Raw genomic sequence first — 24,155 nt, forward strand, 5'->3', positions numbered from 1 at the left:
ATCTGAAGGACTATGTAACCACTATTCATCAAGGACGATAGCAAGAACTTTGAGGGGAGGGGTGTTGTGTTCTTTTGTATTCCCCCCCCTTAATCCCCTATGCGCATCCTGATCACCCATTAAGGGTGATTGCCCTTCTCCATCTGCATACAGTTTCATGCCCGTTGCTGGTTGGCTAACTCGCAACGGGGTCTTACCAACCAATGGAATTGTGTGATTACGAGCCAGGGGAATCCCATAAAAGAGGGCTCCCCTAGCCCAGATGGCAGTCCGGATTTACTTTATGCCTTGCCAATAAACCGAGAGCTGACTGTCACTCGACTCGTATCTTACTGCCTGCGCGATCTAACAATATTTATATTTCATAAATCATTTGGAATGGCAAAAAACTCCTGAAAAAACGTTTAAAGAAGCTTTCTTTCTTTAATGATCACAAATGATCACCACAAACTTGAGGTATTCATATGGTAACCACTGTGTGTTTGTTAAAATGTAGTAAATTAAATCATCATCATCATTTTAGCTATTGTCTATCCACTATTGGCTTCTTCTGCATGTTTCCAACCAATACAGTCCTGAGCTTTCTTTTGTTAATTGGGCCCACAATACTTGCTAATGTCGTCACTCCATTTTGTTTTAGGTCTCTTTTGTGGACGTTTTTTATCAAGTGGAATCCATTCTATGGCTGCTTTAGTCCACCTGCCATCAGTTCTTCTTGCTATTTGACCAACCCACTTCCATTTCCATTCTTTTATTCTCTAGATGATATTGTATACTTTTGTTTGTTTTCTAATCCATGTGCGAGTCATACTATCTTGCCTTGTAATGCCGAGCATGTATCTTTCCATGGCTCTTTGCGCCACTTGTAGCTTTTGTATCAATTGTGAGGTTAGTGTCCATGTTTCACTGGCATATGTTAGAGCCGGTAGCACACACTGATCAAAAACTTTTCTCTTCAGGCATAGGGGGAGGCTGTTCTTGAAAATTATGCTTAGCTTGCCGAATGCCTAGCAACCACATTTCAATTTCCTTTACTGTATCACCTACCATTGAGATCCATTGGCCAAGGTATATGTAGTGGTCTACTACATCTAATTCTTTTCCAGATATAAACATTTTTTTTTCTTTGAGTAAACTAAATAAAAATTCTAAACAATTGGTAAAGTTCATCAGCCAATGGTAATATTGACCATATTTAAGGTATAATTCTTGTTATTTGTGATGAAAGATTTATTTGTAAAATCTGAGGAGATAAAATTGTTTCAATCCCAAACTACAGAATAGTGATAAAAGGAATTATCAAACCTATAATTCATTCCATACTTATTAGTTCTGCTTGTTTCTCTGAAAATAAAGAGGTAAATGTTTTATAGATATTGACAACATCATCCATTTGCTGTGCAAGAATGTTTCCTCATGGCTGTGCTGCAACTGTCATGATAAAAAGTTTTGTCTTATCTCTTTTTTACTTATCATGGGATCAAAAGAAACATAGTGGGAAGAAACCACACTACGTTCATAGACACATGCACATTCACATGTAGCAAAGCATGAAATCTCCCAGTATGGCCATAATACTGTCATAAGGAATTATTTGTGTAACTGCACTTTAGGAAACATGGGACAATTTGTGTAGTTATGTGTGTATGTTTTTATGTATACATACACATACACATACTATTTGTTATCCATTATCTATCCTCTATATAGTATAGTGTAAAGTAGTGGCTTGCAGATTCAATCAAAACATAGCAATATTTAAAATACAATAATATGTACAGGATCCCTTCAACTTTGATAAAAAAAAACAAAAATAATAAAGCAGCAAATTTACTTTGAAGGCCTCTGGAAATGTTGCTACAGGTAGTCTCAACTTACAACCACAATTGCAACAAGAACTTCCAACTTCCATTGCTAAGTGACGTGGTCATTAAATGAGTTACCCCCAATTTTATGATCTTTATGTTGCAGTTGCTAAGTGTGTAATGCAGTCATTAAGCAAATCCAGCTTCCCCCATTGACTTTGCTTGTTGGAAGCCGTCCAGGAAGGTTGCAAATGTGATCAAGACATAAGGCATGGCAACCATCATGTTGGTTGGTTGCCAAGCATCCAAAATTTAATCATGTGACTGCAAAGATACTGCAATATTCATGTAAGGATTGATTGTAAGTGACTTTCTTCAGTGCCATTGTAACTGAATAGCCATTAAAAATACTTTAAGTCAAGGACTAAGGACTATCACAGATGATACCACTCTAATGGCAGAAAGTGAAGAGGAACTAAAGAGCCTCTTGATGCGGGTAAAGAAGGAGAGTGCAAAAGTTGGCTTGAAACTCAACATTAAGAAAACCAAGATCATGGCATCCAGCCCTCTCAATTCCTGGCAAATAGATGGGGAAGAAATGGAGATAGTGATAGATTTTATCTTCCTGGGCTCCAAGATCACCACAGATGGGGACTGCAGGAAAGAAATTAAAAGACTCTTGCTCCTGGGGAGGAAAACTATGGCAAATCTAGACAGCATACTAAAAAGCAAAGACATCACCCTGCCAACAAAAGTACATATAGTCAAGGCCATGGTTTTCCCAGTTGCAATATATGGTTGTGAAAGTTGGACCATAAGAAAGGCTGAGCGCAAAAGAATTGAGGCCTTTGAACTATGGTGCTGGAGAAGACTCCTGCGAGTCCCCTGGACTGCAAGGCGATCAAACCGGTCAGACCTAGAGGAGATCAACCCTGACTGCTCTTTAGAAGGTCAGATCCTGAAGTTGAAACTCAAGTACTTTGGCCACCTAATGAGAAGGAAGGACTCAATGGAGAAGAGCCTAATGCTGGGAAAGATTGAGGGCAATAGAAAAAGGGGACAACAGAGAATGAGGTGGCTGGATGTAATCACTGAAGCAGTAGGCATGAGCTTAAATGGACTCCAGAAGATGGTACAGGACAGGAAGACCTGGAGGAACATTGTCCATGGGGTCGCAATGGGTCAGACATGACTTCGCAACTAACAACAACAAGGACTATCATTACAGTAGAGAGTAAATGAGATAGGCCTCCCTAGACAGAAGGTTCAGAGTCTAGATGCAGCCACTACAAAGGCACACTTCCCAGTCTGAACAGGATCAATATCAGGCAGATTGAGAACCACCAAACTTTTGAGTGATTTATAGGTGAAAAGGTCTTATTTTGACTCTAAACCATTCTGATTTTTTACCTGGAAAACAAACTGGAAGCCAGTCAAGTTATTTCAATAAAGAAATGACATGCAACTCTCTTTATGAGCACCTGCTAATAATAGGGCTTCAGTCATCTGGACAACAGTGGTTTCCAAACAAACTTATGCCTGTCAGTCTTGCCTTGTCCAGCCTGACTTTGCCATTTTCCCCTCAAGAATGGGATTGATCTCAAGTCAGAAGGGGCTTTGCTTTGATTTTTGTTGCCAGCTAAGCAACAAATAATTGAAGTTTAGACTTCTGCATAACTGAATTCAGAATTGTAAATCTCAAGTAGAGGGGCATGTGTATGCATACATAAATACTATATACATACTGTATACACATATATGTACACTGTGAGCTTATGCACTGGAGACAAATGCACACACACACACATATACACACATTAAATTAAGTGGAGGTGTGTGTGTCCGTGTGTGTGCATGTGTTTACTAACTGAACACTTAGCTATCTTTTTTTTAATATGGATATACTCTCTTATTTTGAACACAAATAGAGGAAGAAATCCATAATATGGATTTAGATAAGCAATATTTTTACCTTAGATGCTTATATTTAAAATTAATCATTAGTAGTTTTCTCCATCTTTTTTCTCTCTTTTATCTTCCCCTAATGCAATCTTTTTACTGTCCTCTCCCCATTCCATCTATCCTTTTTCTTTTATCTCACTTCCTTTTTAAAAATGTGAACAATAGAAAAAGCATCAATGAGTGAAGCCAACTGTGAGTTTCAATCCATTTACTGAAGACCAAAAACTTATATGGCTTGGCATTACAGATAAGTATTCCAGGTACACTCTCTGTTTAACTTAAAGATGTTAAAATTTTAAAGCCTAAGTCAAGTTAGCTTTCCTCCATACCTTTATAAATTTAGTTCTTCATTATGACATCATTTTGGGGAAACTGAACAGATTTTTTTTAAGTTAGAGGGTTGCCTGATATTTTCTTTAAATCTGAACATTTATTTTATTTAAGACAGAAAAGAAACATGAAAAAGAGGCTTTGTCAAAGAGAGTACAGACTTAAATATTCTTTTCCCAAGTATAAGTGAAACACCTTATGCATGACAAAGCAGAATCAACCCATGTACCAACAATCTTACCCAAAACTCTTTCATTTCTAGAATTTGGCAATCCTCCTGTGCTAGTTGAAAGATCTTCTGGTACAGGCATGGGCTCATCAGCATCGTCTGGAGCATCGCTTACTGGAGGACTTTCTTTCCCTGATAATAAAAGAGCAATCCCACTAAGTTAGGAAAGGTATCTGCTCTCTGTGTATTTCTTTTCAAATAAGATACAGATAATACTGATAGTGATTCCAAGACCATAAAAAAACAAGGCAAATCATGATGTTGGTTTTTGATTGGCAAGTATTTTAAAACTAAAGACAGATTTTGAATTGAACAAAGCCTAAAGATTAGTAAGAATATTTGCTGCTTCTTCCATTTACATCACGTGACAGTGCAAATAATTTTATCGTTCTTTTCAATTCTTTTAACACATTGAATTGGAGCCAGGCTATTTTCAATTAAATCCTATTGAAGTCAACAACATTTGTTGTAATGATTAACTTTTTATATTGATTTGTATGGCCTTAAGAGCAACCAAGTTAATATATCAGACAGCTGAACAAGGAGAATTGGATTATGGAGAATTTGGAATATCTTATATATCTACTATTTTAAAATAAATTTGCAGCTATTTTAAGGCAGGGAGCCATTCTGCTTTCTCCGTTTGTCAGCCAATATGTTATTGATCCTTTTCCTATTTATACAGGCAATGGAAGTAGAAGAATTTCCCTGTTGTTCAGTCCCATGTTGTTAGGAAGTTTCTATCTGTTAGACATTACTTGTTGAATGGCTCATATGTATTACAAATGATTATTGGGCATAGACTCCTATTTCATAAAAAAAGGACAGATAATGTTGATTCAGAAGGAACTATCAGGATCTGAATCAGTCATTCAGGGACTATACTAACTTGAGTACACTTGAAACTATGCCTATCTAGAACCTTGCATACACAATACCCCTTCCCACATGCATATATACATATCTTCATCTACACATGCATACAGGAACATGACACCTTAACCTCTTTCAGAAGTGGAAAGAAATGATATTAATGCAATGCAATGCAATGCAATAAAACTTATGTGCTATTCCAAATCAAGAAGATGAAACTATGGTGCTTTAGGTATCTTTTCCCATAATTTTGGCCTATCTTTTCCTACAGGAGGAAAATCATAGTCTTTCATTGCCATTAGCAGCAATAAATTACAGTAGCTTCAGGTGATAAAGAAGAGGAAATTATTTATTTATTATTTAGTTATTAAATATGGATTCTTACTGAAGACCTATTAAGGAGTACACATGATAAAAAGCTTAGCATATGGCTAAGATATGCAAATTACCAAGCAGAAACATCCATTAAATGTGATAAATATACACACTGAGTTATTATATATTTTATCTGTTAACATGTATTAACATGGCACTTAACATGTATTCATCTCATTGTGTGATCTGTAGATCATCTAACATCTTATATGGTCCTGGTTTCTAATACCTTTTGAGAAACATTTTTTTCTAACACTATGTATAATTTTATATATGTGTGTGTGTGTGTGTGTGTGCGTGTGTATGTTCTAAGGTTTTCGCGGGTGTTTGTATGTAGGTCTTTGGTTATTCGGGTTTTCTCCCGCATAAAATTGCTCCTAGAAGCATGAAGCCAAAAACACCAGCCTGAAAATGACGAATGTGACTTCGTCGAAACGTCGCCAAGACACTTCCAATTTTACACGGGAGAAAACCCAAATAACCAAAGACCTACATATAAAGACTTCTCTCTCTCCCATATTTGGGCTGACAGGGTGTTCAAAAAGCACTCATCCTCTTCCCCTGTCTCTTGTAGCTAACAAAGTGAGAAAGAGCCTGTGGCTAAGGGGCTAATACTTCTGCTTAACATGCAGACAGCCCAGGTTCGAATCTCGGAAGGGTATGTCTGGCTGATGAAAACCAAATAAGGTTAGAAATAGCTATCCCAGTACTCCCTTAATTCTTTGTTAGCAATCCAAATTTTGAAAAACACATATGATGTCGCAGTTAAGTGACTGCTGCCTGTGGATGGCTGTGGATTGAGCTGATGCAGGCAAAAGACTTCTCTCTCTCCCATATTTGGGCTGACAGGGTGTTCAAAAAGCACTCATATATATATATATATATATATATATATATATATATATATATATATATATATATATATATATATATATATATATATATATCACAATAAAGTGATCACCAGGAAGTATAAAACAATACAGTTTTAATAAATAAAACCAAGCTGATTATACCCTGACGATGATGGCAGTTTTTAGGCCATCGAAAGCTTGGTTTTATTTATTAAAACTGTATTGTTTTATACTTCCTGATGATCACTTTGTTGTCTTTTTAAAAATATGTTCATACCCAGGAATCGATCTTCTATTTTTAATGTTAATCTTATATCACTCATTTTTAAACTAAAATCACTAATTATTGTAATTTTTATTTAAAATGTTTCTATCAACTCCTTGATAATTGCATATTCTGCAATGCTAAATTACAGAATGTTCTTTTAGGGTGAGATGAGAAGTTTTCACAAGTTATGACTTCTATATGCTTGTGTCAAACATCAGGATCATCACACCTATTTAATATTGCACTTTGATGACATCACAGTTTGCTAAAGATGCCACTTGTAATGAAGATGCCTGATGGGAGTTTTTAACACAGTACAATAATGGCACATTTATTGACATCCATAATCTGGATGTTCTACTTTTCTCCTGTTCTCTCCCTCTCCCTCTCTCCAGTTCTCCCTTAATTCTTTGTTAGCAATCCAAATTTTGAAATATATACACACACACACACACACACACACATGCTTTGAAATGTACGTTCTGAATCCTCCTCTAAACAAAAAAGGACCAGTCCTGGCTCAGCTGCAGTAACAGGTGGTTTCTGAACATTGATATCCAAAAATAGTAATGATTATGGATTTAAAGTTATTTAAATGTCTTTCTATTCAAATTAACACAAACCTAGCATTCAATGAAATGTCATATGCAAGGCAAGAGATTCCTTTCAACTAATTACAAAGGCAAAACAGCTCCAGCCTTGAGATAGGGAAATGGGATTTGTGGGGGAGAACTGCAGATGGGTAAGTATTCAGCATCTCTCTACTAAATTTCCCATGCACGTAGATCAGCATTTGTTCCATCTGGTAAACATGGGCTGTAAGGCATATAAAAGTTGTGTTCAAACACAGGCTAAGATTTATGTCAAGTCTTGGGAAATGTTGATTCAAAATTGCACTTGCACACTAGGTGCTGATTAAAAGTAAAAGTATGGATAGTAAAAATCTCACTGGAAAGAACTGAAAATCCATTTATTTCCTTGGTCATGCACACTTCCTTCCTCTGGAACGAGCTGCCCCCAGAGATCCGGGTGATTCCGGATCTCCCCTCCTTTCGCCGCGCCCTTAAGACCTGGTTATTTCAGCGGGCAGGACTGGCCTAGGGGTATTTTAAATTGGTTTTAACAAAATTTTTAGTATAAGCGGCCTATTGAATATCTATTTTTAATTACTTTTAAATTTTGTATTATATTGTATTATTGTTTTTAAGCTGGCTGTAAGCCGCCCTGAGTCCTCCGGGAGAAGGGCGGGGTATAAATTTAATAAAACTAAACTAAAACTAAACTACATAATGTCCAGGGAATTCTCCTCATAAACCTTTTTACTAATCTTGCCTTTGGCAATCATGTTGTTTGTTTCTCTTCTGGTTAAAACAAAAGCAAACAAGCAAAAATCATTTCCATTATCAGCCAATTGCGTTTATATATTTGGTAAAGAGCAAGGAAAATTATTGAATATGAATATGCTGTTCAGTTAGCTGTTACCTAGACAAAAGAGACTGAAGCTTTTAAAAATTTTAAAGTTCAAAACAGATAACATTCAGAAGTGGTTCAGGCATATGCCTCCCTGATTCACTGGAGTATAAGAAGGGAGATAATAAGCTACACAGTCAGATCTGCAAAATTCTGTTATTATAAAAGTAGTGTTAGTCTTTCCTGTGGCTTTCCTAGTCAGGTATACCTAGTGGGGCTGACTAGCCTACTTACAATGTAAACTTCACAATAATTTTTGTGTGAGATAATTGGCAACAAAAGTATCTTTTTTTTTCATTTGTATTGTTTCTGGTGAAAACTGACTTCTCATAAACATTGTACTGCCCATAATATACAAAGGTAACCTTAGTTTTAAAAAAAGCAGTTTTATTTTCTGTCTACTTAAAATAATCAGTGAATAAAGAATTCAGATTGTCTTCCTTTGGGCAAGGTACATTGCCTTTTCCAACTTGTGAGCTGAAGCACTCACCAATTCCATAATGAACAAGGTCATAATGGATTAGTGCAGCGGTGCTGTTTTTAGCCAGCATTCAGTATTGTAAAAATATACAGTTTATATTATTTCATGCTGAATATCCACTACTAGACATTGGTAGCTAGTTCTTTCTATGATGCTTACAAGCTGTTTATGTGCCCAGGCCTAGTGTCTGTCCCTTGCACTTGGAATTCAGGAAAGTATTTCTTTGTTAAATAGATATTCTAGTAATCTTGGTCTAATTTTCTCTATTAATTTGTTCAAATTTTTTAAACCAAATCTTAGAGAAAAATAAGTGATGTCACAAGTCAGTTGTCCCTCTCCTAACATCCGGCTTACTAAAGACTTGCTAAAAACTTAATTCTTACTCCACCCAAGCCCTATCCTGCTTTCTGATGCAGGTGTTTTTACAGGAAACCACACACATGAGATACTGCAAAAATTTAATTTCATTTCCTCCTCAATTTGGTTTTAGCTGAATTTGCCACTTATATATAAATACAAGATTTTAAAATTCTTTAGGTTCACTCTTCGAACCTCCCTGTCCACATTAAATTTTATATTAATATAGGCCTGTGGAAAGGAAAGTACAAAGTAAACATAACTCAAACGTAATTATGTAGGCTTAGATTAGAAACATAAATCTAGGCGAGATCTAGGTGATATCACAGGCAGAAAGTTAGCAAGTGGCTGTAATTTATATTGGAGACGTTTAAAGCAATTTAACACAGCCATTTCAATAAACCATTAGAAGTATTGAAGAATGGTCCATGATTACTTTCACTGAAGGTACCAAGGACCTTAAAGAGAAATCCAGCCCAATAACGAAAACTGCTAAAGTCAGCATTCTGGCTAGGGGCACACTAAAGTATTGAGGAATGGGATAAGGCAGGAGTTTCTGCAGCAAGGAAAGCAATCTACCCCAAGTTCCACATAATTACATTGTAACTGATTGAAATATGGAAAACAAACTTATTTAGTTATTTATTCATTTACTTACTTACTTACTTACTTACTTACTTACTTACTTACTTACTTACTTACTTACTTACTTATAATCCCACCTTTATTATTTCTTCAATAAACAACTCAATACAGTGAAGATACGTCCTCTTCCTATTTTTCTCCACAACAGCAAGTGGGTTAGGCTGAGAGACAGTGACTGCTCCAAGGTCACCCTGCTAGCTTTCATGGCTAAGGTGGAATTAGAACTCATGATCTCTCTCACTTTCTCTCAAGATGCCTAGACCAAACTGTCTCAAATAACTTCTTTTGACTCACATAGCCAAACTGGAAGTAAATAGGTTCTATTGCATAATAATATTGGCAACCTGGAATCACAGTGGCTGGGAACATAGCTAAGAAGCATCCTAAGTGCTGATCTGTGAACTGTGCCAAGAAGAACCCTAACTGTTCTACTATAGATTTGTATATAACTCTACAGATCTTATTCAGAAGAATGATATCTATTGCACCATTTGAAAAAAGACAATCTGAAAAGTCTTATACAATTGACATATCACCTGCTTTTAAGGACATTCATTTTTTTTCAAAATGCAATCTGAGTTTAAAGAGTGATTTGGAGGTTTCTACATCACAGAAACAACCTTATTAAAAAGCCTAAACAATGACAAAGAACCTAAGAGTGTCTAACATAAAGAGAAGACCAGTAATACTTGCTGACATTCTGAAAATTATACTCTATCCTGTTATATTGTTATGCAGTTGGCTGCTATCCACACTTGATGTGTGGCCTTCAATGAAGTAGACCTGGTGGAGGGAAGAATGCAGTGGAGTACCTCAAGGTTTCATCTTGGGCCCAGTACAGTTCTACTTTTAGGAAAGAAAAACCAAAACAGATATAGAATAGGTGGTAACTGGCTCAATAGTATTAACTATGAGAGGGATCTTGGAGTCCTAGTGGAGTATCACTGCACTTTTGGTGCTGCAGTACCAAAAAAAGTCAAAGCAGTCCTAGGCTGCATTAATAGAGGGATAGAATCAAGATCATGTGAAGTGTTAATACCGCTTTGTAATGTCTTGGTAAGACCATAATTGGAACAGTGCATCAGTTTTGGTCACAATATAAAAAAGATGTTGAGACTTTAGAAAGAGAGAAGAGCAACAAAGATGATTAATAGACTGAAGGCTAAAACATATTAAGAATGTTTGCAGGAATTGGGTTTGTCTAGTTTAATGAAAAGGAGGACTAGGTGTGATAGGATAGCAATGTTGAAATATCTAAGGGGCTGCCACAAAGAATTGGGAGTCAACTTATTTTCCAAAGCACCTGAAAGAAGCAATGAATGGAAGCTAATAAAGGAGAGAACCGATCTAGAACTAAAGAGAAATTTTCTGACAATTAGAACATTTAATTAGTGGAACAACTTGCTTCCAGATGTTGTGGATGCTCCAATACTGGAGGTTTTTAAGAAGAGATTGGACAGCCATTTGTCTGAAATGGTATTGGGTTTCTTGCTTGAGCAGAGGGTTGGACTAAAAGATCTCCACAGTCCCTTCCAACTCTATTATTCTGTTATTCAACATCTTCATAAATGACCTAGATCAGAGGATTGAAGGGGCACATCAAATTTGTGGATAACACCAAACTGGAGGGAATTGCTACAGTTTGGAAGATATACTCAAGATTCAGAATGATCTTGACAGGCTTGAGCATTGGACTCTATGCAATAAGATGCAATTCAGTGATATAAATATCAACCAGAATAGAACTGGAAAGGATTTTGGAGGTCTTCTAGTCCAACCTCCCACTCAAGCAGGAGATTCATTTCAGAAAAGTGATTGTCCAGTCATTTAGGTAGGAAAAACAAGAACAGGTACAGAACAGAAAGTGTTGGACTCTACAGTAGAGCCTGTGACACTCCTGGTGGACCATTACTTAAGTATGAATCAGTAGTGTGCTGCAGTTGCCAAAAGCTCAATACAATCCTAGGATACATCAACAGAGGGATAGAATCAAGATCACAGGAGGGGATAGTATTTGGAATACTACATCCAGTTCTGATCACTCCAATACAAATAGATGTTGGGATCCTAAAAAGTATGCAGAGAAGAGCAGCAAAGATGATAAGGAGTCTGGAGCAGGAGTGAGATTCAGCTGGTTTGCACACTTAGAACGCTAGCTAATTTTTTGTTGCCCAGGCCCAGAAGTGGCATCCACACAGAGAACTGGTTGTTCACATATTTGAATCCCACCACTTGTCTGGAGTCTAAATTGCATGATGCATACTTATGAGAACTAGGTATGTTTAGCCTAAAAAAGAGAAGTCTTACAGATGACATGTTAGCCATGTTCTAATACTTGAAGGGCTGTCACATGGAAGAGGGAGTCAATTTATTCTCCATAGCACCTGAGGGCAGGACAAGAAGTAAGGGATAGAACGTTATCAAACAGAAATCCAACCTAGAACTAAGGAGGAATTTCCTGATAGTGAAAACAGTTAACCAATGGAACAGCTTGCCTCATGGAGTTGTGGGTGCCCCACTGTTGGAGGTTTTCAAGAAAAGCTGGATAATAAAGATTCTTGCCTTGGGTGGAGGGTTGGACTGGAAGACCTCCAAGGCCCCATCCAGCCCTATGATTCTGTGTTTCTAAGATTCTACAATTTTATGATTCTATTCTATGTTGGTTACTTGGCTACAATAAAAATCTTAATTTTGTCTTCTGCGTTTGGGTAACAGTGTTACTTGCTCTTTAATATGTACATTTTTAATGACCGTCTCTTAAATGTTTTATATAGTTTAGAAATATATAACATAGAGGTATCTAGAAGGATTTAAAATTCCAACTCTAGTGGATTATGAAATACCCAGGTCTTTAGTAGATCTCCAACTTGCATGTTATTTTCTCTCTCCTCAAACAGTAATGCCCCTTCAAGTGTCTCCCCTTACAATTGTTTCCAGATGTAACAAATCCCTTTCAGAAAAAAAATTGTGTAAGCCAATTTCACTGCAAAAAATGAGAATTCAAGTCTAAGGAAATCTAAGCAAGGAAATTTAATCAGTCTTAGACTAATTATAAAACTAAAGATCATTAAATTTAGAAAATATTGATAGATAGTACTTGACAGATAAGATAAAATTATTTCTCTGGTTTATATTTGCTGTTTCATATAAAAAAAACTTGTAATAGAAATCTAAATATGGTTTTGAATTTAAAATGTGTCACATAGGCTTATTGTTCTGTGAGAGAAAGGAAGATCTGTGCATACCAACAAGTATGCTTCTTTTTCATTTTCCCCCCAATTTTTGTTTTTAAAAATCCATTACTAGGTTTGAAGTGGTAAACATTAATGATATCCTGATCTGCATATAGTCATTACAAAACATTGAAGCACCTGTCCTGACAATAACAATAGTGCTATGGTCTTGTAGAAAACCAAACAAATTTGAAGATGGATGAGATTCCCTACTTCTTTTTAAGTCATATTCTTTATATATCCCATCTCACCAGAAACTTGGGACATGTCTTGAGTCTCATCTGTTTCCATTTTCCTCAAATTATCTGGAAAAAAAGAGAAAAAGAACAATTTTAAGTTTAATGTGAAATATAAAATCACAGGAGAGAGCTGAGAGAACAGAAAGAGAAAGGAATTGCTATTTAACTATGAGATTATCTGCCAGGACTAATGTTTTCCCCCTTTCTTTCCAATTCTGCATATTTGTGGGGTATCAGTCTGGTACAGACCTTGATCCTTTTAAAAAGAGCATTACAAAGATTTATAAAAAAATATCATTACAAGCACAGGAAGACCAAATTTGTTATTTATTGTTAATTTCCTACTGCATAATGACCCAAAATGCAAACTGACTGCAACAAAATTAAGCAGAAAATTAAATGGCCCTGGGTCATTGTAGGCAAAGAATTCATTCTCTTGGCTGATCCATAGTTATGTTCTTTCTAATTTACTGAGCATGCATCGATGAACTTTGAGTCAGCTTGGTGACACGCGTACAATCAGCAATCAAAACCAAAGCAATTTGCTGAAGAATGTCTCATTTACCCAGCCAGGCCTGCATATCTGAACAGCAACCGCCACTACCTCCATTAATAATGAATACACCTCAAACAGTGGCAGATGGGCAAAACAGCAGCTTCAGTCTTTTGGCCTTCTCTTTTTCAACCATCTTTGCTTCAAACCACACCAGCTTTCTTCCACATGGGGAATGGAAGCGCTCCCCAAAATAGCAAACTGAACCCTAGAGAGAAAAGGAACTTAGGTTTTTCTGTTTTACTGACAGATGGCTTGACTCCACAGATATGCAACCAATAGTGGGAAGCTGCTTGGCCTTCTGTTACAACATGTAATGTTCCAAAGAATAAAGTTGCAAAGTGGTCACAAACACCAGGGAAACATGCCCAAGGTAGTGAGGCAGAAATAAAGCCTAGCTCTGGCCTTGGGGCATAATGCTAGAGGTCTAAGTTCTCTAGAGCCTGGATAGACATCTGCTGGCTATTTGGCCAAAAAATAAAAAATAAAATAAAGTATTCTCAGCATATATAAGAATGAACTCATTCAGTAACACAGGTAGCCTCTTTTCAAAAGCATAGTTCAGATCAGGTTTCCTAGCTTCTACATCTTCTTTAAACTACTAAGGGCTTTATCCAGTACTTTTTTTTCAGACATCTACAGAATTGTAACTTGATTGTCACAGAAGCTTTGGAAACAATCTTTGACGTGCAATACACAAATGATTTCCAATAGAACACTGTTTTCTCCAATTGGCTAGCTTGAGACTTACCAAGCTGAACAAAAAAATATGAAATCTTTATTTTCCTTACAAAAAAAAAGTTTTGTCAAGTTGTCAAGTTCCAGTAAGCTAAAAATATGGTTGATGGGCTGCATTTGGTTTGGTGAGTTAAATGTTATGCTGCTCTGAGCTGTTGGATCTGGATGTTCGGAAGGCTATATTGAATTCTGGACACCTATTATGACTTGGTCTGAACTTAGGGGGCATTCTATAACTCTAAAGTTAGAATGCAGCAGTCAGGAATGGCTTGTGTAATCCATTTAACACCAGCTTGAAAGAAATCACCAGGCCTTTGTTCAAGACCTTTAAAATCCTAAATGGTCTGGAATATGTAGTACTTAGATTTCAGTAAGGCATTTGACAAAGTAGACCATAACCTGCTGCTTAGTAAGCTAGAAAAAGATGGGATAGACAACATCACCACCAGATGGATCTGTAGCTGGCTGACAAACCACACTCAGCAAGTAGTCCTCAATGGTACTACATCCACATGGAGATAAGTAAGCAGTAAGATACCACAAGGCTCCGTCTTAGGCCCAGTACTTTTTAATATCTTCATAAATGACTTAGATGAGGAAACTCATCAAATTTGTAGATGACATTAAACTGGCAGGAATAGCCAACATCCAGAAGACAAGCTCAGAGATCCAAAAATATCTTGAGAAGCTGGAATAATGGGCCCTATCCAACAAAATGAATTTTAATGTGGAGAAAAGCAAAGTTTTACATTTAGGCAGGAAAAGTCAAAGGTATAAGCAGTGGTGGGATTCAGCCGGTTCGCACCAGTTCGGCAGAACCAGTACCTAAATGTTGTTGAGTTTGGAGAACTGGCTGAATGCACACTGCTTCCAGAAGTCTGTCCTAGGTGTTGGAGGACTGGTGGAGGTCTCCCAGCCTAGAACGGCCCGCCAGAAGTGCGTGGATGTCACTTCCAGAAGTTGGTTTTAGACCTTGGAGGCCCAGGTCTACATCCACGCACAGAACCGGTTGTTCAGATATTTGAATCCCACCACTGGGTATAAGTACAGATTAGGCAAGACCTGGTACAAAAACATTAACTGTGAGAGGGATCTTGAGTCCTGGTGTCCTTGACTATGAGCCAGCAGTATGCAACAGCAGCCAAAAAAGCTAATACAATCCTGGGTTGTATAAACAGAGGCATAGAATCAAGATCACACGAAGTATTAATACCACTTTATAAAACCCTAGTAAGACTACACCTGGAATACTGCAGCCAATTTTGGTCACCATACTACAAAAAAAAAATATTGAGACTTTGGAAAAAGTTCAGAGAAGAACTAAAATGATCAAAGGCCTGGAGACTAAAACATATGAAGAATGGCTGCAAGACTTGGGTTTGGCTAGTCTAAAGAAAAGAAGAAATAGGGGTGACATGATAGGAGTATTCCAGTATTTGAGGGGCTGACACAAAGAAGAGGGGGTAAAACTATTCTCCAAAGCACTAGAGGGCAGGACAAGAAACAATAGTTGGAAACTGATCAAAGAGAGAAGCAATCTGGAATTAAGGAGAAACTTCCTTAATTAGCAATTAACCAATGGAACAGCTTGGCTTCAGAAATCGTGGGTGTTCCATCACTGGAGGTTTTTAAGAAGAGACTAGACAGAAATGGTATAGGTTCTCCTGCTTGAGCAGGGAGCTGGACTAGAAGTCCTCCAAGGTTCCTTCCAACTCTATTCTATTCTATTCTATTCTATTCTATTCTATTCTATTCTATTCTATTCTATTCTATTCAGAATGTTCTTTCCTTGCATTGAATAATTGACATTATCCAAATAATCAAGTTTTGAATTGAGGTCAATCATTCCTGAGTGCTGCTTTAAACATTTCAACTTGTTTTATTAAAAATGATAACATTATAGTGATGGTAATTATTTGGTATTTTTAAAATTAATTAAATTATTTTCAATTATGTTGAATTATTTTGTTGAGTCTACCTCATGCTAAAATTCAAAATACTGGGGTCACTTTTTTAATGAATAAAATGAATAATAAAATATATCTCAGAATTCCTTTAAAGAAGACATAATACAAGATTTAAATAGATCTTTAGGCCTGAGACAGATCAACCTCTATTTTCTACTTCAATTTTACTCAGCTGCCACTCTTGTTCAGACAGATATTTCTGAATCTGTTATGGATTTTCCATCCCTACATTGTACAAGATTTGGATATTTTTAACACACATTTCTCTTGGACACTGGTGAATATTTACCAAACATTTATCTGGCAAATGCTATACAGAATTCAGAAGGGAAAAATGTAGGGTTTTTCCTTGCTAAAAGTGAAACCCATTGACATCCTACATATAGATAGTATCCTGGAAAAATGAAGAACTGATTACTCCATGACTTGAAAAAAGAGTCTTAACCTATGATTTAAAATACCACAAAACTCATAAATAAAAGAGATGAGGATGCATAAAAACTTACATACTTCACTATTAGCAACAAAATAGCACTCTCTATCAGCTGAGGATGGGAGCCTTATTTAGAGCAGCAAGCCAGCTCCTCATTGTCCTTAATGAAGATTCATATGGAAAGATTCACAGGAACAGTCATGTTCATATGATGATAATATATGTGTTATATTCATGCTATAAGATACGCATATGGATCACTATGGGGCTATAATGCATTTAATGTTAAACACATGTAAGTGATTAATTCAACATGAGTTAAACTGTTCTAGTCTTCTACTTTGCTTCTATCTAAAATTTATCTATATTTATTTATTTAAAATTTATTTATATTTATTTATCTAAAATAAATATACCTTCAGTATATGTTGCTTATAATGTATATTAGTTATTTGCTTTATGTTGTTTTCACTTTTCCTTTTTTGGATATTGATTTTCTTTTTATCTTTATTGTTGTATGCCACCCAGAATCACAAATTGTGAGAAGAGATGCTTATAATTTTTAAAAATCAACAAACAATAAATGTTGATTTTACTATACATATAAGGCATGAGCCAATACATTTGTGCATATGAAACCAGCTTTGTTTCACTATAGCTGTCTTGTAATAAATATTCCAAACTAGCAGGCAAACAGAAAGGAATATCTTTCATTATCACGGTATCAAGCAAAGTTATAGTTCTATCAAAGGACTTGAAAGAGTTGTATATGGGAGAGTTGCATATGTAATACCCTTAAATGTTATATTGAAGTCAAGAAACTTAAAATAATTCATCTTTGGTAATATCAGTTTGCATTTTTAAAAGATATATCTGTATTTTATATTATATATGAATATCATCTAAAAAACTAGATTTGCCGGGTAATCAAATAATGTTTTGCCAGAATCTTCTAACAAAATATCATGTTTTTACAAATGTACATCAATTAAGTTATACGTAAACAGAAAAGATCCACCGTTTTAACCTTATTGCCTTCCTTCTTGTGCTATGGACAAATAATAATTATTTTCTTATTCTGTCTTTCTGATAATTCTTGTTATTATTTTTAAAAATAGGATACAAATGTATTTTAAAAAACCAGCAGGCAAAACTGCAATATATGAAGCTGGAACAGAACATCTCAAAGTTTATTTTCCACATTATACAGCAAATTTCAATCATGCACAGCTTTCCCATAAAGAAAAAGCATGATTGTAAAATTTATGAAACCTATCTTGGAGTAGTAAAGACTATGGATGCTAGATTTTTGCAGGTCCTGCAGTTCAGGCCTCTGATTAAGCTGGAATCCCCCAAAAGTCAGATTTGAAACATTTGTTCTATTAGTTTTGATCCAGATCGTATCTACTATTTAGTGAGGAGTTGGGCGAGCACTCTATCATAGACAAATTGGTATTTAGGCAGTGACCAAAAGCTAAAGCTCCCTTGCCTCCATGCCAAGATTCTGGCCTAGTTAAGAACAAAGAAAACATCAAAATCTGTTTGATTCTGAGATGTAATATTATTAATATCCAGCTTTGGGAGTTTCACACATTAAGAATACATCATACACCAAAAATACTCTATTTTTGCAGTAATATATGTTTCATATATGTATCCCAATTGGAATTCAGCCAGAATAACCTGCAGCTCCAGTTGTAGTTTTAGATTTGCTGCTATATAAGTTCCAATCGATGTCAAGAAAACATTTCTTGAATTTCTCAGTATATTTAAAGACTGGAACACTATGATCCTCCATCCAGGTCATTTGGAAACTTGAATTCTATTACCTTAATTTAAACAAGACTTGCACTGCCTTTTTTGTGAATTATCTCATTTTCAGTGTAGCTTATTTGCAAATCTATAGGATTGGAAGTAAACTTCATTAAAGACAGTAGGAAATTCCTCCTATATAAATGTGCATTACAAATCAGTTTGACAATCTTCTCTATCTAAATAATACTCTAGCAAAACAGATATTGGTATAATCTCTAACCATTTAGGAGAGTAACAATTATCTTTACATCATCCTTAATTCAAATGTGAAGAGATGACTTTATTTTACTCTTGAAAGAAAAAGAAACATGTTATGTGGAGAACGAGGAGAAAACAAAAATCCACATTACAACAATACCTTTACTGCAAAGATCACAAAACATTGCTTTAGTACTGTGAAGCAAATAAGTTACAAAAGGGGAAAGGCTGATTTGACTTAAGCATCTCAGCACCTGATCTCCATCAAAACTGACTTTGTTAACTTCATTAATTTGCATGGTTTTTTAAAATTTGCCCTAAAACAGTCTTTAGAATTTAACTTCTAGAGCGGATAATAAATATTTTTATATTCTGCCTACTACAATGATGGTTTTGCCTCTTAGAAAAATAGGGATGCATTGCAAAGACAGTCCACAGTATAGATGTGTATTCTATAGGATATTTATTTATTTATTTAGAAAATTTATATTGCTGCCTACTCACACATGGCTACTCAAAGTGGCTTACACAGATATAAAAACACCATATAAAAGAAGTATAATAATAATAATAATAATAATAATAATAATAATAATAATAATAATAATAATAAATAATTTTTTTATAAAAAAAAAAAAAAAAAAAAAAAAAAAAAAAAAAAAAAAAAAAAAAAAAAAAAAAAAAAAAAAAGGTGCCAGAACTCACACACGTCATCCAACCTGCCTTGCCTACCCTACAAGGTTCTATCCAAAAAAGGTGCCGGCGTTCTATGACAAAAAAAGCCCTGATGATAATAATAATAATAATAATAATAATAATAATAATAATAATAATAATAATAATAATAATAATAATAATAATAATAATAATAATAATAATAAAAACACTCCTCCCACCCACCCTGGCGACAACACACACTCATACTAGCCATTTAATAGGCTCCATCCAGCTCTCGGTTCCCGAGGCCCACTGGCAGAGCCACGTTTGCAGAAAATATGAGAATATGATTGACTTATGTTCCTTTATTTCATGTAGCAAGAAATAAAACAGTCCCCCTCTATTTTCTTTTGCTTGTTTTGGTGTTTTATTAGCAATTGTGATCAATATGTTATTTTAAAAGGCTTTTCTTGAGAGCAAACCATTTTGGGCAAGGAAACTTGGTAAACCTGTGGTGAAGGTATCTTCACCACAAAAGCATACACTCGGTGAATTCAGTGAGCAGCTGTGACATTATTTAAATTTTATAATATTGTCTATGTGTATATGTTAATGATTTTTTAAAGAATGGGAAGCTGGCACTTTGCTTTGCAGCATTCCAGTTTTAGTTTTTTATGGGTAGTCTTCAACTTGTGGCCAGTGGCCATGACCTTCTGAAATTCTGATGGACAACCCCCCCAAAAGAGACATACAATCCATTTTTTAAAATTCTGAGGTACCTTCGCTATGGCCACACAACTGCATTTTGGGCATTCAGCAATTGGCCCACATTTACTGTATAGCTGTTTGCAGTGCCCTGCAATCACATAATTATGATTTATGATGTTTTTGTCAGAAACTGGCATTTACTTATGGTTTCTGGCAAAAACTGCCCAATAACAACTGCTGTGTTCTTTTACAAAACACTGCATTTGCTTAATGACCTCCACATTTGCTTAACAACCATTGCAAAAAAAAGTTCTAAAATCAGGTCTAGTCATGTGGTGACCTGCTTTACAACTGTCATGACTTATAATGACTTATGTAATTATCAGGCTTAATTATGATCATAAATTGAGGATTACCTGTAAAATAGGTAACATAGGTGACATAGGGAAAATATGGGGCAACAAATGATATGTTTACCCTTAATATATATCCAACAAAAAGTTAGCCAGTTAGCAGGGAATAGAAAAAAATACTCAGCTGTGCTGCCTGTTCCCCAAACCAGGACTGGGCATCCTAGGAAGCAGGTTGAGGCCATAACCTGGGTAATGCATTGGGAAGAATCATGAACAACATTTACTTGTTAATCTACCATCAGGAGAATCATCACACACTGCACTCTTCTAAATTACAGTGCTACTGGCACTGTTCCAAACAAAGAATACCAGCCGTATTACCTGGTCCCAAAATTTTGATTTGAATAAAATCTCCTCAGAACAAGATTGTATTTATCAGCTATTCTGGAAAACCTTTGGCCATTTCCTGCAGAGGAAGTTGCCACAGCACTCAAACAGTGATGGGATCTTCAAAACATTAGTCTAAAGCAGGTCTATACAACATGCAATCCATATGCAGCCAGTGGCAGCCCACTGGCAGTTTTAAAAAGTAACACATTTGCCCCTGCCACCCCAAGAGATTTTGCTCAATGACAGCAACTGCATGATAAATAGTGTCAGCACAAAAATTAAGTGGCAGCATTTTTTGGCAGCAGAAAGGAGCAGGGGCAAGAACTTCCAGCCTTCTCAATTTGTTCTCTCTGGTTTGTGGAAGGACCGATCTCTCCTGGAGAGCAAAGAACAAAGCTTGGGCTGATATCTTGATAATAATAATAAATGAGAAGCATTTGGGCTCTTAAATTACTGTTTGCTGTAATAGTTAAGGGGATACTGTGAGTTCTACTCCTGTCTTAGGCACAAAACCAGCCTAAGGGTAAGTCAGTCTCCTAGAAAGGAGGTAATGGCAAACCACTTCTGGAAAATCTTGCCAAGAAAACTGCAGGGACTAGTCCAGATAGTTCTCAGGAATTAACACTGACTTGAAGGAAAAATAAAACAAAATAAAATTTAAAAATAAAATAAAATAATAAATAAAATAAAATAAATTCTAGGCTTTTATTATCTTAATGGCTCTATCCACACATAGACATGCATTAATAAGTTTGGGCAGCCCTACACTTAAGACAATTTTGCTGAATTAAATACAGATTCTTATGGATGAATGAGCTGGAAACCTTTGTCCAAAAATGCAAACCGTCTTTAATTAAAAGTATTCAATATCTCTACTAGCAGCTGATAATTAACTTTATTATTGGAATTTAATAAAGTAGACCTCTCAATCCCTATGAAAGATTTTACTTTAGAACCATTTTAATTCTATTTTTAATTTCCTCTCCAGCATACTACAAATAAAAACTAACAAAAAAATCCTTTCTAGAAACAAAAACTGAGAAACATAATAGTCTTTCTTTCTCAAATTTCCATTAAGTTTTCTCTCTAAGATTATCAAGATGTACAAGAAACAAAGTTTATAATTAAGATCAATTCATTTCCTCCTCTGCTGTGTTAACACATCTATATGGAACTTTTCTATAGAAAAAAGGGAGCATATTTAGTCATAGTTTCTTTCTCAGGAAGTTAGATGAATTGACGGTTATAACCATAAGTATACTGTTTCACATCAGGCACCTACCTAATGAATCGAATTTGTATCCTTGTTTTTGCAAATTTTGCCCCCTCCAAATTGGAGTATGACTAAAACCACAGTCATATCCATGAAAGGAAGCCCCACTGTATTAACTGGAACTCACTTTCAAGGGCCACAAATTTGAAGCTTTCTATGTCAAAATGTCTTCTTTTATCCAGATGTTCAAAAAAAAAATTTAAAAAAATAAAGATGGCAAATATAAAAACAAATATGTACAGAAAATCCTATATAATTAATTATTCTGAAATAATTTCTTGTTACCTAATTCACATGTTAGCAAGATGTTTTGTGAAAATAATTTATTAAAAACATTTCCTTTGTTTTAGATTAATTCACATTATGTTCTGTTGATAGAAAATATAAGTTCCCTTTATAAATGACATTTAAATTCTCTTACTTGCTCTTTGCATTTTAATATTCAAAACATGATAAGGGAAAATTATTACAAATGCTCAAGAAAACTATATAAATTAACCCAATCCTACGCAAGCTTATTTGTGTCTAAATATAGTGAGTAACTGTATGCAAGTCTAACTCTGCAAACTATTATAATGTCGATCAATTTCCCAAGATAAAGAAATTTCCTTCATGTAGATGGATTTGAAATAGGTACACTGTCCAATTAAAGCAGTTTTTCCTTGTCTTTGATTATGAGCAAATTCCATAAGTATTACTTTTATTTCAATTTAATAGGTAGTCAACTTTACACTAAGTGAGATAACCAGATGCAAAGTAGATTATAATTTTTGAACATCTGGATAAAAGAAGACATTTTGACAAATACAGCTTATGATACAGGAGTAAAAAAATGCACTTGCCATCTGCTAATTCAATACAGTATGAAGATCAAGGATAAAGAAGTCCCATTTTGTCCTGATTTGGTCTTCCTCAGTACAGTCACAATGTTACCAATCAGAAAAATACCATTTTAAATGAGACTGTAGACTGTTGTTTGAAAAGAGCCTGCTAGTGCTCTCTTCAAACAATTGGCCATATTTGGATCACAAAAAGGCCACATAAAAGGTAAGATTTTAAAGAAATTACAAAACATTCTGACATAAAAACAGCCCTGTACCCGTTTTATTTGTATTCCAATATGTTTAATGGAATGTATTCAATAATTCTGACACTGCTTTCTAATTTCTCTAAGACTATTCAAGGAATTCCAGGTTAAAAAGAAAACAACCAACTCTTAGATTTTTGCATTTCAAATAAGTAAAAGTATTCCTAAAATGAATTAATCAACATATCTTCTGCCTGCTTGGGTCACCTCTTTCAAGTTAACTTATTTCAAGATCTAACTCTAACTCCAGGTCAGAGTTAAATGAGTGGCATTCCATTAATTTCAATGGATTAAAGATGATTATTTATCTTCAAATTTTTATTAATTTTCAAATAAACAGACAAATTACAAATATGGTATACATTAATAAAAAAGCCCCATATTATATATCTATTCAGAGATGCTCAGCAGCCCCCCGCCTGCGTCCACCCTCTCTTTCACCCTTCCTACCTACTTCCCTCCTCCTCTCTTCTCCTTCTACCTACACCTCTCTCCTCCTTCCTCCTCTCAACTACCCTACACATCCCACCTCCTTCTTTTCCTCCTCCTTCGGACGCAGTTTGGGGGCGCCAGCCGAGCATCTCATCTTCTTCAAATACATTATTTCACTATAGCATTCTAATATACCAAAATTTAAATTTACATCTTTAATCCCCTCCTCCCCTCCCCCCTGGACTTGCCAGAACCGAATACAGGGTTATGCACATGTCATCCCAAATCTAAATAGAAATACCCAAACATAATACAATCAAATATTAACATACTTTAACTCGGATTAAAGATGATTAATGCTATGATCTCTGACCAAAGCATCAGTCCTTTTCACTATTTCAATTAGCCACAAAGAAAGATTCATTCTTGA

At 35.4% G+C, this 24,155-nt stretch overlaps 1 protein-coding gene across 1 annotated transcript in view; it reads right to left on the reverse strand.

The window, feature by feature from the left end:
* IKZF1 (IKAROS family zinc finger 1) overlaps positions 1–13,173 on the reverse strand; it is a 95,364-nt gene extending 82,191 nt beyond the window's left edge. The window contains exons 1-2 of the mRNA XM_015816170.2: positions 13,134–13,173; positions 4,339–4,458 (exon numbers count right to left, since the gene is read on the reverse strand). Of these exons, the coding sequence (XP_015671656.1) occupies positions 4,339–4,458; positions 13,134–13,173 (160 nt within the window). The remainder of the gene's footprint in view (positions 1–4,338; positions 4,459–13,133) is intronic.
* Between the last annotated feature and the right edge of the window lie 10,982 nt (positions 13,174–24,155).

This window comes from Protobothrops mucrosquamatus, unplaced genomic scaffold (assembly GCF_001527695.2).
Source record: "Protobothrops mucrosquamatus isolate PMUCROS unplaced genomic scaffold, P.Mucros_1.0 scaffold408, whole genome shotgun sequence".
NCBI classification, from domain to species: domain Eukaryota; kingdom Metazoa; phylum Chordata; class Lepidosauria; order Squamata; family Viperidae; genus Protobothrops; species Protobothrops mucrosquamatus.